General features: G+C 35.9%; 1 protein-coding gene across 1 annotated transcript; it reads right to left on the bottom strand.

Annotated features, from left to right (window-relative positions):
- Window positions 1–1259: 1259 nt before the first annotated feature.
- Window positions 1260–2630, bottom strand: LOC149188955 (chitinase 2-like). Its single transcript, XM_089413128.1, has 2 exons — window positions 2480–2630; window positions 1260–2375 (listed from the first exon to the last, which is right to left on the bottom strand). Exons 1-2 carry the CDS (start codon window positions 2550–2552, stop codon window positions 1534–1536), a joined length of 915 nt encoding a protein of 304 aa, XP_089269254.1. The 5' UTR covers window positions 2553–2630; the 3' UTR covers window positions 1260–1533.
- Window positions 2631–12929: the final 10299 nt, after the last annotated feature.

Below are 12929 nucleotides of genomic sequence, written 5' to 3'. Positions count from 1 at the left end.
TCATGGAAAAGGCGTGGCCTAATCAGAGGCGATCACAGGAATTGGGATGGAGATATTTTTCTACAATCATTATTTAGATTTCCCATGTTTTGTTATTTTGTACTTTGTTGCATTTTAAAGAAGTAATCAAATCTGTTGTAATAATTTTGGACAACAGAGCCATCGCAAGCTCAGACAGCTAGTCGATGAGACAACCGGAGCTCGGCTGAGATATTTTGTAATTGTCATTCAAATCTTCCTCTCTCCTTATAAAGAGAAGGAAAAAACACTTAAATGAGGTTCCCAATTTCTGCATTCTAGAGCCCCGAATTCTACTTTGGCAAGTTCTGAGCTCTGTTTGTAGAGAGAGTGGTTCCACTTTGGTTCAATTTGCTTGTTCATAAGGTGCTCGGGCATATACAATTGTTAAAAGTAATGGACTGGTGATTTGGACTCCATCTTCAAAGATTAATGAAACAGTTTGGTTGATTCCAATCGGAGCAATGGACACTATGTTTTCCCCTTTGTATATCATTTCATATATGTCTTTCCTCTTCTGAAATTGTGTTATGAAACTACCAGTTTCACTCTCTCATGGTTGTATATATGCCGCTAAGTAGTGAGAAGCACCTATGTAAACATATATTTACTTGTGTTATTTGATAACTTGCAGTACCTATGTAATCAAATGATTTACTTGTGTTATTTGTTTGACATATCGAGCATTTAAGCTATTAGCCATAAATCGATTATTGGTTAAATTGCAGGTTTACTGGTAGAGGAGGCCAATGGTCACTATCTCAAATCTAAAGATTTACAAAATTCTTTTCAGAGTTTATTCTATATAATTGTGGCGATTGGCTTTTTTACTTATTAGGAATATTCTATAATCGTGATTGGTTTTTTACTTATTACGAATATTTTTCTTCATTTTAAAAGATAAACTCATAAAAACTTATATCAAAACCAACTGTTAACTTATATTAAAACAAATTGTTATTGCGATTTCAATAATGATTTTTTTTTCCATTTACAATGATTAATTTCTGGCCAGGACGTATCTCTGCTATTTAAATAATTGAAAATATTGATTTTTAATTTTTGTTTTAAAAATAAATTAATGTTAACCTAAATTCCATGATATAATTAATCCAAAAAATTATCTTATTATCACTCTATAATATAAATCGTAAAAATCTAAAATATTAAAATATTTTTCCTATCATAAAATTACTGTTATTTTCGTTTGCACGATGTTCATTAACTTTCGCTGACTTAACTTACGCAATAAGCTGTTATTTTCTTTTATATAATGTTCATTAACTTTCGCTGACTTATCCATACCGTTCACTAACTTACAATAAATGGAAAGGGAGAAAAAACAACTGACCAAATTTTCAGTAAATACTAAATAGGCGAAGTAAATTTGAAATTCCAAGGCTGGCGGTTACAATGCAATTGGAACCCAAATATTTATTCCTTTAGTTATTATAGGGCATCGTCTGAGTGAGTGATGATTCGCTATGATAAGTAGCGGCTATCAAATCAATCCAGTCACGCCAAAAGAGCTTCTGCTTGCTTTTCATATTTGAAGCCATTAGACTTTGACTTGTCTGCACACCACACAAAGATGCCCTCCAATTCCCCCTTCTGCTTCAGCATCTTGCATGCCCGAAAGAACCCATGATCGGGCAAGAGACCTCCAGCGCCTTTCTCTGTACTAAAACTAACCAGTATTCTCCCTCCCTTGTACAGAGATGCCTGAGTATTGTAGTGCTGGATGAACTGAGAAACCGTGGTGCTGGCATCGTACGCGTAGAACTGGAAGTTAACGTAGTCAATCACGTGCCCGTATTTGCCCCATAAGGCTGTGTAATGGGACTGCACAGCGCCCCTGTCTTCGAAGGGGGCGATGGACGCGAAGGAGATGACTTTGCTCCGCTTTAACCGCGTGATCAACTGCCCGATGCAATTTACAAACGTGTTATCGTCGGCCTGAAAATGCTCGTAGTCGATGTCGATGCCATCGAGATGGTATTCTTTGATTATCTTCGACAGCGACGTGACAGCGTTGTTAACCCACGAAGACACCGACGATGGCTTGAACTGGACAGGGTGACCGTTGCCCACGCTATCCCCGCCTAAGCTCAGCGCGACCTTCACGTTCTTGTGTTGGGCCTTTATGGCCTGCACGGCCTTGGGAGTCAGGCTGCCGGTGTCCCAGAAGATGTTGAACTTTCCGTTTGTGGGAGAAGGGGAAGCGGATCCGGTCGTATAATCGATGGCGAATGAGAGAATGAAGTGGACCTCCACCCTCGGATTGATTGGCACATCTGAAAATTTCACGCCGTTGCTGAAGGCGCCTATGTATTCCCTCAAGATATGGCCGTTCGCTCCTGCACACAGATGCACACAAATAGAAGAATGTTATGTTATGCCTAATAATTTTCATAAACAAAACAAGTTTAAGCAATTCTGGATTCCAAAAGCGCTTCCATACCCATAGCGATAGGAAGCAGATTATGCAGCAAAAGAACAATAGCCAGAAGTTTGCGTATCTCCATGGAGGCCATTACTACACGCAGCAACCGCTCTGGATTGATTGATATTGTTATCGAACGCAATACCAGATTGATTTATAATGCGTTACCATTCTGAGCCTCTTTATATAGACCCCTGAAAAGATCAATCGTGTTTATGGTGAGCATGAATTGATTTGGTCAAAACTTAGTTGTCGACGTTAGCGATAGAAAAAGCAGTGGTGCAGCAAAGGTCAAGGATTCATGGTATGACTAAGTGAACGAATACGATGGGGCTGGATAAGCTCCAGGAAAAGGAAAATTCTAGAATATGGTATCTGAATGATTCCTTAATAAGTTCACAGATTCATTTCTTGGAAATTTTGTAAAATTTGTTAATAATTGCTATGAAAAGTCGAGGATTCATGTATGATTAATTGAACGGATACGATGGGGCTAGATAAGCTCCCGGAAATTTCTAGAATATGGTGTCTGAATGATCCTTAATAAGTCCATAGATTCGTTTCTGGGATTTTTTCTAAAATTTGTTAAAAAGTTCTATGAAAAGTTTCAAGAAATTTATTACAATCACAAATTTGATAGAGTATTAAATTTATTTATATATTTAAAAAATTATAATTTTATTACAAAATATTATTATTAATGTAAAAAGAAAAAATAAGTCCACACAATTATATTTTATTTTATCATTTTAAGTTTGAATCTGTCATTTTTTAAAGAGAAATACACGCTGTTAACTATTACACCCATTCAACTTAGTGTGATTGAAACCAAATACAATATTCAAATAATTTTTTATCACTTAAATACCATCAAACCACCTATTAAGAGTGTCACTCTTTAAAACTCACATAATCTCTCACAAAAAAACAAACTAACTAAACTAAACTAAACTCAAATTCAAATTAAATGAATAAATTCTAAAACAGTAAATTCTGATTAAAAAATAAATTCCCAAAATGTACTGTCCATCTATTAATTCACGCACCTTCATGAATAAAACATAATTGTTACGTTCGACAATAAAAGGAGCATTGTCAAGTCTTGATGTTCGAAAGCGGCGACTGACGATGTGGAATATAATATAACGTAGTTGACCCGTAAGTAGTCGATGCAGTTAGGGCTCATTTCACAAAAACGGGACTGGGTTAGGGCTCTGGCGTTTCGGCGATCGGGCCGTCCTTGTCTGGGAATTGAATTGAACGAAGCAAAATCCAAAATAAATTCCCACGATCAACGCCGTGAGCGTTAGCTGCAAATATGGGTAGGGTTGCTGCTTCGCTGTAAGGCTGGCGCCGGCCCTGTCTTAGGGACGTCGTTGTCTCCCAAATATTACCTCTTATTACAATTCCTTAGTTGAGAAATATTTTGCTTACTCGGTAAACCTGACTCCGTATTATATTAATGGCACCAAACCCAACCCAAGCTTGAGTGCAGCCTATCAGTTAAATTGTATATCAACCTATCAGTTAAATTGCAATAATGGTAAATTATAAGAGTTAATAATAAATTACTAGGTGTAAAATATCTTTTTGGTACCAGGAATTTACCTTTGATTACAATTACTCTGGTTAGAAATATTTTGCTTACTCTATTATAGGTAAACCTAACTTTGTATTATATTTGGCAGACAAATTTGTGGTGAAATTTTGATTTATGTTATTTAAATTCATTTTTTAATTATATATATGCATTCCCCACTTTAGAAAATTTCTAGGACACTTCTAATATGCAGAGTTTATTCATCAAACTTGTAATTTCAATAAATTCCTGCAAAATTTTAGATAAATTAAACTAAAAAAATCCACCAAAAAATAAAAATAATCCATATAATATTAAATTACCCTCATTGTAAATTATAATAATAAATTACCATTCACAAAGTATCTTTTCGGTATCACCTCGGATTACAATTACTCAGGTTAGAAATATATTGCTTGCTCTATTATAGGTAAATCTGACTTATCTATTTCAACAAACGAATGTGGGCTCGAAGAATTTCAATTTCATTTTAAATAAATAATGGACAAGATTTGCTTTGAAGGGAATGTTTTTAATCGAATACATTTATCAGCCATCATCCTATTGGTTTTTTTGTTTTTTCATTTTCATTTTAAATTTCATTCCAATTTTCCTCCACCTCAGGTTGATCGCCCTCCCTCCACTTGTTGAATCCACAGGTTTCGTTTCCACTTACCCTATTTGAATTGTTGTCCATCGGTTGATCGCTCTCCCTCCACGCATTTGAATCCACACATTATTGTTTCCACTTACCCTATTCGAATAGTTGTCCATGGACAGGTTTCAATTCCCGTTTTGATCACAAGTTTGTTCATGTTTCTCTCCTGGCTCATTATGAACATGCACAGATGGGTTCATTGGTATCGCCCCACGTCCCTTTGTTATTAAGGTATGTCCACTTTATTGATTTGTATTATTAATCATTACAGTTCATGCTCCTGCATCACAACAATTTGCAATATTAATTTTTGCTAGTCATGCTTCTGAGTTACATTGATTGCTAGTCATGTTTCTGTGTCAAATTTCTATGGCTTAAATTGTTTTTTTAATTATAAATATGGATTTGATATTTTGAAAAATTTATTGATATAGAATTTGCGATTTTAATAAATTTACATTTTAAATAAATTAGATCATAAAATAAATTATAAAAATTTACAAAATTTTTATTAAAAGACAAATCACATAAAAATTGTCAAATCTATATTTATTACCAATAAAAAAGAAATTTTATCTAAAAATAAATTTTAATTTTAAAAAAGTTAGTTTTAAAATATTATAAAAACTTTATAATTTTTTTTTGTAGTTTTAATTGAAACCAATTTTTTTTCACCAAAAACCAATTACAATATAACTAACCTAGGTATGCTTCTAAAAATTATATTTATAAAAAAAAAAAAAAAAAAAAAAAAAAAAAAATTATATCTATATATATATATATATATGTTATTGATGTAGAAAATTGAAAATATATCATATATTTAGAGATAATATATTATATTCTATTTTATTTCTTTTTGTAAATATGGTGGGACTACATCTTCATCATCTCTAATATATTATTCTTATAGGCAAGGAATTGAACTCCTGACTTCACATCAAGGAGGAGTTCCTTCACAAAGCACTCGATCACCTTCATATCAAAAAATTCTTAGCTTAATTATAAATAATTATATATCAAATTTTTATCCTAAATATGATTAATGAATATATAGTATTTTACCCTAAATATAATTAATGAAAGAAAGCAATCATAACTAATAAAATATGAAATGATTTCTTTGTATTTTTTAAATTTTAAAGTTAAATTTAAATTTATTAATATATTATTAATTTCATTCATATTTTACTATAATAGAATTATAATTATAATTTAAGATAACAGTTTTTATTAAAAAATTATATATTTAATAATAAAAAAAAAAAAATGTAAATTTAATAAAATGCTAATTAAATGAAATGATTTTTTGTGATTTGAAAATTTCCATACATGTATATATTTTAAGTGTAAAGTGAAATGGCTAATAAAATATGAAAGGATTTTTTGTATTTTGAAAATTTACATATATATTTTAAGTGTAAACTTTAAAGTGAAATGGTTAGTAAAATATATATTTTTTGCGTTTTGAATATATATATATAAACTTTGTTAATTAGACACATTCCTCCCCTATGGCTACCTATACCTTCCCTTTAACATATTGAGTAAATGTTGGCATTCTCTTAGGTTCCTTACTTAGATAAAATGTGACATGGGGATATAAGAGAAAGCAGACTAAATCGGGGTAACTGAAAAAATGATGCTCACATATTCCAATGCATAGACACAAAACCAAATAATTAAAAAAATTGGGAAATAAAGCCCTCACCAGGCCTAAGATAATGTAAACTCACTCAAAAACTCAACACCCCACCAAAAACAGATTAACCATATATACAACCAAGACCAACCATATATATAACCAAGACCAGTCAACTAACTATCATGCAAATTAACTAAACAAATTTTAGTTTTAAATTTTATAAAAAAATTAGTTTAAAGCTTAAAATTTACATCAAAAAATTCACTTTCAAATTTTATAAAAAAAAAAATTAAGAATAATAATCAACTCACTATCATTCAAAAGAATTAAGAATAATAATCAAATCATTATTATACCAATTACCTAACCTAAACAGGTTTTAGTTTTAAATTTATAAAAAAAAAATGATTGGTTTCAAGTTTAAAATTTACATAAAAACTTTGAATTTAAAAAGTGATAATTGAATTTTATGCGAGACAATCTAGAGTGATAATTGATGTGGGAAACTACACTCCCAAATATAAGATCAACAAGAAGGCTTGCACGACAGCTAGTCTCTGCCTTAAGCACAGTGAGCAGGTGGTTGAGGACTGCATGGTTGTCAGGTTTAGACACACGTCCTAGCAAGTCGGCAAGCAAGCCCTTGCTCGGTTTCTCTCGATCAGCCCACCAAGCGATCTAATTAATCCTAGCTAGGCCGGCCATCTAGCCAGGATTTCCCTTATCCGACAACTTGGCTTCTTGATCCACACAAATATAGCAAAGTTCTCTCATACGACCAGCAGTGTGTAGTATCATTGGCAGGTTTGATTTATAGAAACATATCGAGTTTGGCGGTTTGATGGGAGACCACCACTAACGGGGGAACTAGCTAGTTACAAAGAGTGGAAGAATCATTCATAACTGAAATCAATTCAACTGTTGAATACTCAGAAGAAGGGGCGAGGGGACCAGTTCCATGACCAATCCTAGAAGCAGATGCACCCAAGACCACCAGCTTCGGTGTCCTCGTCTGAGGGTGGTAAATTTGAAAGTGGGGTGTTTGGCAGTAGCGAGGCCAGCTAAGCTAGACAAAGCCAGTAAGCTAGTAGAGAAGCCAGAGAAGCGACACTCCTGGAAGCCAAGAAGATAGAAACACGCAAGCCAGTAAAAGAAATTTATCTAGGCACTACGGGCCGAGGAAGGGTTACTATGTCTATCTTGGTAGGCATAGGTAGGTTTGGCAGGAAAATGTGGGGAACATCTTATGCGCTCTCTCATCGTCTTGCTCTTGATTTGGATCGTTCAGAAGGTCGAGGCCCCTTCAATAAATAAGTAATTAATCCAAGCACCAACATTTATGTATGTGAAGGATCTATCAAGCAAGGGTCAGGGGTGTGATGCCAGCCTCGGGTTTTCAGGTTTAGATACACGTCTTAGCACGTCGGGAAGCAAGCCCTTGCTCGGTTTCTTTCAACCAGCCTACCAAGCAATCTAATTAATCCCAACTAGGCCAACCAGCTAGCCAGCAAGCTAAAGAAGCCAAGTTGTTCCGAAGCCAGCCTGAAGCAAGCCAGCCAGGTTTTTGGCCCCACCACGAGAGACAAGCCAAGCGCCACAGAGATGTGGTTGAACATAATGCATCACAATGCATGATTGAAACATGGCTGAAGAGTAGGACAATGGTGACAGGCACCATTCTATGTTAATCTTGTGTGTTGGATAGCTGAGTGAAAAAGCTTTAAAGTTTGGTTAGTACTTGTAGTAGGAGCAAACATGAGCTAAAGTTCTCTCAACTGTCAATGAGACTGTCTATCAGCGACATCTTGTCTATTCACAACGTCCTTATCAGCAACACACCATCTCTCAGATGCTCCTTCTCGAGTTGTATTGTTGTTGCGATGATGTTGCACAGAGGTAGCCAGGGTGGAAGAAGAATTTATTGTGATGATGCTGCACAAAGGTGGCCAAGGTGGAAGAGGAATTACTTCCAGAGGTGGGCGCCTGGTTTTTCATGGCTAAAGGTGTGAGAGACATGCTCCTCATTACTTATTGGATTTGACCTATTATTTATGAAATCCTACCAATTGGTGGGAAATGGCATCATTGCTCTGCTCATAAAGTAGCATGACGTCACAACGAAAGAAACAGCTCCACAACACCAGAACTGGGTCAATCAGAGAGAGTGATTGTATCAAGAAAGATAAGAGCGTGATACTCTGTATGAATGTTCAGCTCAGTGATTCTATTCATCCCCAGGGGATCGAAGTTGGCACATAGGAAGAATCCCCAGAACCGTAACCATGACAGTCCCCCCTTCGAGAGAAAGCCAATTGGGTAGATTGAGATTGGGTATGTATGCATTCTTTACAAATCTGGAAACACTGTACTCCTTGCCGCTTTCTTGAAATTGCTTTCACCTACAAATTTTCACCATTGTTGCTTTCTTGAAATTGCTTTCAACTACAAATATACAAGATGGTTCCATCTGGTAAATATTGTTAACGTTGTTATCTCGCCTCTATTGTCTTTGTAGGTGAACACTGGAAACAGTTCAGATTTGTCACTACACATGCGCCGCCCCTCTATTGCCTTTGTAGGTGAATAGTGGACATGGTTCAGATTTGTCGCTGCACATGGCTGTAGGCTGGGGCAGCTCAGAGGGTTTGGGGGAAATTAAAAACCATAGTTCCACCATAAATCATTTGAGGCGTTAACATCTTGGGATCATGCAAGGATTCGAGCCCCGTATAGCCTTTGAAAAGAGAGAGGCGTTGGGACAGAGACTGGAGAGCAGGTTTCCAAATGGATATAAGTAAGAGTCATTTCCTAAGTATGTTAGCTTTCTCTACAAGCATGAAATCAAATTCAGTTCACGGCCAGAGGTTCAGGTCAGGTCAATACGGAGGCTAAGATCAGGGAAGCGATAGGAAGAGGAAGTTTGTAGAAATAAAAAGGAACTGGCACTCTGCTAGATCAACTTAAATGGAAAGGTAATGCTTTCCAAAGCAGTTAGTTGGTGTGCATACCTCCAATATGTTCTGCGCACAGGCCTACAACACGCCATACCTCCAAGGTGTTTTGCCCACAGGTCAGATTACATGCAGATATGGACTGGTAGACACAACAACATGCATGCAGTAGCTGGAACTTCAACAACATGCACCACCTGGAAACTTCAACTTGGAAACTTACTTTAGCCTAACATAATATCATTAAATATTTGTTAAATTGCGAAACTAATGTTTACATTAGTGAAACAGCGAAACAAATTTCCAAAATAATTTCCGAAATTAGTAGACATAATATATGCTTTTGGCCTCTCCGCCTCGGGAAGAGGCCAAATAAGATGGTGAAATGATATGCGCCTGAAAACTTTGGTTTATAAGTGATCTTGACTAATAACAAACAGGTCAATTAATTATTTAACATCGCCAACCGGTTACTATAGTCCCATGCCATTGCCAGATGGCAGGGACTAATAAGATCCCTAGTATTATATCCTAGTTTTTCTATTTAATATTATAATTGTTCCCAACTTAAATGCATGCTTCGTACTCTATCCACATTAAAAAAATTAATTCTATTACTAAAAAAATCCATATAATGTAATAACTAAATAATCATGGTAGCATGATTGATCCGTTGGTGCTACCTTTTCCTCCTATGCGTGCTTCAAGTTCGGATCTGGAACATTTGGTTCTTTCAGCAATGTCATCTTTTTCAGCAGTAGAGTATTTTTTAAGGATTCAAAGTTGTGTGTATTTATAGTATTATAAGTTATTATTATAATTTAAAAATTTATATTAATTCATATTTAATAAAAAATATCTAAATTAGTATATTTTTGGTGAATATTATTCATTTAATCGTATATATAAGATAATTTTTAACCAAATGAATGAATATCTTAAAATGTCCAAAATATAGTCAATGAGCTAAACTTGGAAGAGTATTTTATTACTCGCAATCTTATGTAAAAGTACATAGGAGGCCTAGTGTTGGTTAAGGATAACTACGACAACTAGATAGATGCAAGTCCTTATGTGAGCTTACAGTACTTAGCTTATAGGGAAATGAGGCATTGAAAAAGCCAATTCTAACACTCCCTTTAAGTGAAACATAGGGAGAACAAAGAATGGATACTAACAACAAGGCCTAATTAGGTACCCATGTAGAAACTCTCACAAGTGAAGAAAAAGAGAAAAATTTATATGGAAAAACGCCCCCCCAAAAGAGAAAAATATGTCAATGCTCAAATTATCATGGAACTAAAATTGTAGATCCCATAATGATCCACTAAATGGAAAGAACATAGCCCTGCTCCAATCAAGAAGTAAGAAATGTTGAAGTACCAAAACTCTGAAGATGAGAGCCGTGAAACCTCATTGAGGTCGATTGATCTCCGAAGTAGGATTGTTGCAGAGGCACAAGGGTGGAAAACATTGTCAACTTCTCCAATAAATGCTTCAAAGAAACTAGGTGTTGGTAAAGAACTGGGACAAAGGCTTCAAACAAAAGCAATACCATCAACCAACAAACAAATAATGAGGCTTGTAAGTATGGAAAATTTCGTACAACAACACTCTTGAAGTTGTCTGAACACTGTCACCATCACATTGATCAATGCAACAATATCTATCACCATCTAATCGCCCCCCCTAAAACACAATTGTGGAAGGAGCGATAGTCAATAATCTCCATTGTCAACAAATTCCCCTCTGAAACACAACTGAGGGAACAAGAAAAATCAACACTAAACAACTGGTGCAACATGATGATACGAATCCTGCAAGCACTGGTTCAATTGACACCATGGCCATCCATCGACCCATCCACAAACGATCTTAATGGTCAGCACTGGTCGATGATTCATTCTCTCACATCTCTTCTATAATGATCTGAATGTTGGAATACGATTTGACAAATAATTTTGATGCTTGGGTAATTTCCTCTGACGAGGACATGCCGATGGATTAGTTTTTGCATCTACAGACTCAGAGTTGAGTGCAACAACACTTTCATTTAGAATGACACTTTCAACTGTGTCATACATCTATTTATCAGAATGAATAGGGGCATTTTCTTCAAGCACCTCACAATTGGATGTAGGTGATGGGGAAGCAACAAAATCGTATCCAAGACCCGCTCTTGATGTCTGCACTACAGGGTTAATAGGAGCAACCATTCCCTGTTTATTCTTCCCATGTCCTCCTCTAGTATATCCCATTTTTCTCAGTAATCAAGACCCAATACCAGTAGCATGGTTTTCAAAACTGAGTGTGACAAAGGCATGCTATGAGTCATGATCATCAACATTAGGCTTGTCATATCCTTGGTGAAAATCCAATGTAATAAAATTTAAAAACAATAACCATGGTCGATGGGACACTTATTCCAAGCTAAATTTTGGGCAAGACATCCTAGGGGGTGTTCATTTGGTTTTTTATGGCTAAGGAAATTGGCAAAGGCAATGGCTAAGGCATTAAAAGGAAAAAAGACACGTTTGGCACATTTATTTATGAAAATAATGGAAATTAGGAGAAAAATGAGGTGAAAGGTCATAGGTTCCATGTGAGGCGAACAGTGTAGGAAAATAATAGAAAATGAAGAAAATAGAGGCCTCATCCATAAAAAGGCTTTTGAGGATTATTTGGTAACCTTTTGTTAGTTCATTGTTGGAGCTCTCTCTCATTATTCTCTCTGTCATACTCTTGGACACTTACAGTTTGATTGGAGCACTCTTGGAGGGTATGGCGTACTTGGATTCCTTGAGCAAGAAGGTAAAGGAAAAGAAGGAAAGTGCAAGGAGGCACCAGGATCAGCAACTACATTAGAGTTTCTTGCAGATACTGAGTTGCACGTATGTTTCCTTCACTATTTTTGGCATGCATGGCACATGCATGTGGTTTTTTGGTTGTGATTTTTCATTGGCATGGAGGATTGCCTGGCTTGATAATGGATTGCCTAGCCTTTCCATTTCTTGGATAGCCATGGTGATTGTGGGTTTATTTTCATTGTTTGTTTTTGGTTGGTTCTCATATTTCCTTAGCTTGGGTTGACTTATTAGTTCTTGGAGGCCTTGGTTGGACAAACACTCTCGAAGCCCTGTAACATCTTAGGTTCAGTTACTGGTCCTGGAATCCTTGGTTGGACAAACACTTTGGAAGCCCTTGGTGGGTTGAGTTACTAGTCTTGGAAGCCTTTGTTGGACAAACACTCTGGAAGCCCGATGATAGTTGTGGGTTGAGTTACTAGTCCTGGAAGCCTTGGTTGGAACAAACACTCTGGAATCCCTGGAAGGCTTGGATGGAGACCAATCTGATGATGGTTTTCTGATGTTCGTCCCTAAGGTGGAATCACTGTTTGATGGGTTGAGGTGGGTGGCCGTTGGAAGCCTCGTATGAGTTTTTATTGATGTGTTCTATGAGATCCCACATTCATGCTTGGAATATGGAACAGGGGTGAATGGTTGAAGAGAGATTTGGCCCAACCATTCTACTATTTGGTGGAATGTGGAAGTCCTATCCTGGGTTTGGATTTTGCATCACTAATGAATGATTATTTCTTCTTGTATTTCTATGAGAATTTTGATGGATTATATGTG

Source organism: Pinus tabuliformis, chromosome 3_1, assembly GCF_031772625.1.
Source record: "Pinus tabuliformis cultivar Carrire ecotype Pingquan chromosome 3_1, CPIR1, whole genome shotgun sequence".
NCBI classification, from domain to species: domain Eukaryota; kingdom Viridiplantae; phylum Streptophyta; class Pinopsida; order Pinales; family Pinaceae; genus Pinus; species Pinus tabuliformis.
The sequence above is the reverse complement of the archived record's forward strand: the minus strand, read 5'-3'. Positions and strand labels throughout refer to the sequence as shown.

Coding starts and splice junctions, on each gene's coding strand:
- LOC149188955 (XM_089413128.1), bottom strand. CDS start 2,552: ATGGCCTCCATGGAGATACGCAAACTTCTGGCTATTGTTCTTTTGCTG. Junction 2,376..2,479: donor TCTGCTTCCTATCGCTATGG/GTATGGAAGCGC, acceptor ATCTGTGTGCAG/GAGCGAACGGCCATATCTTG.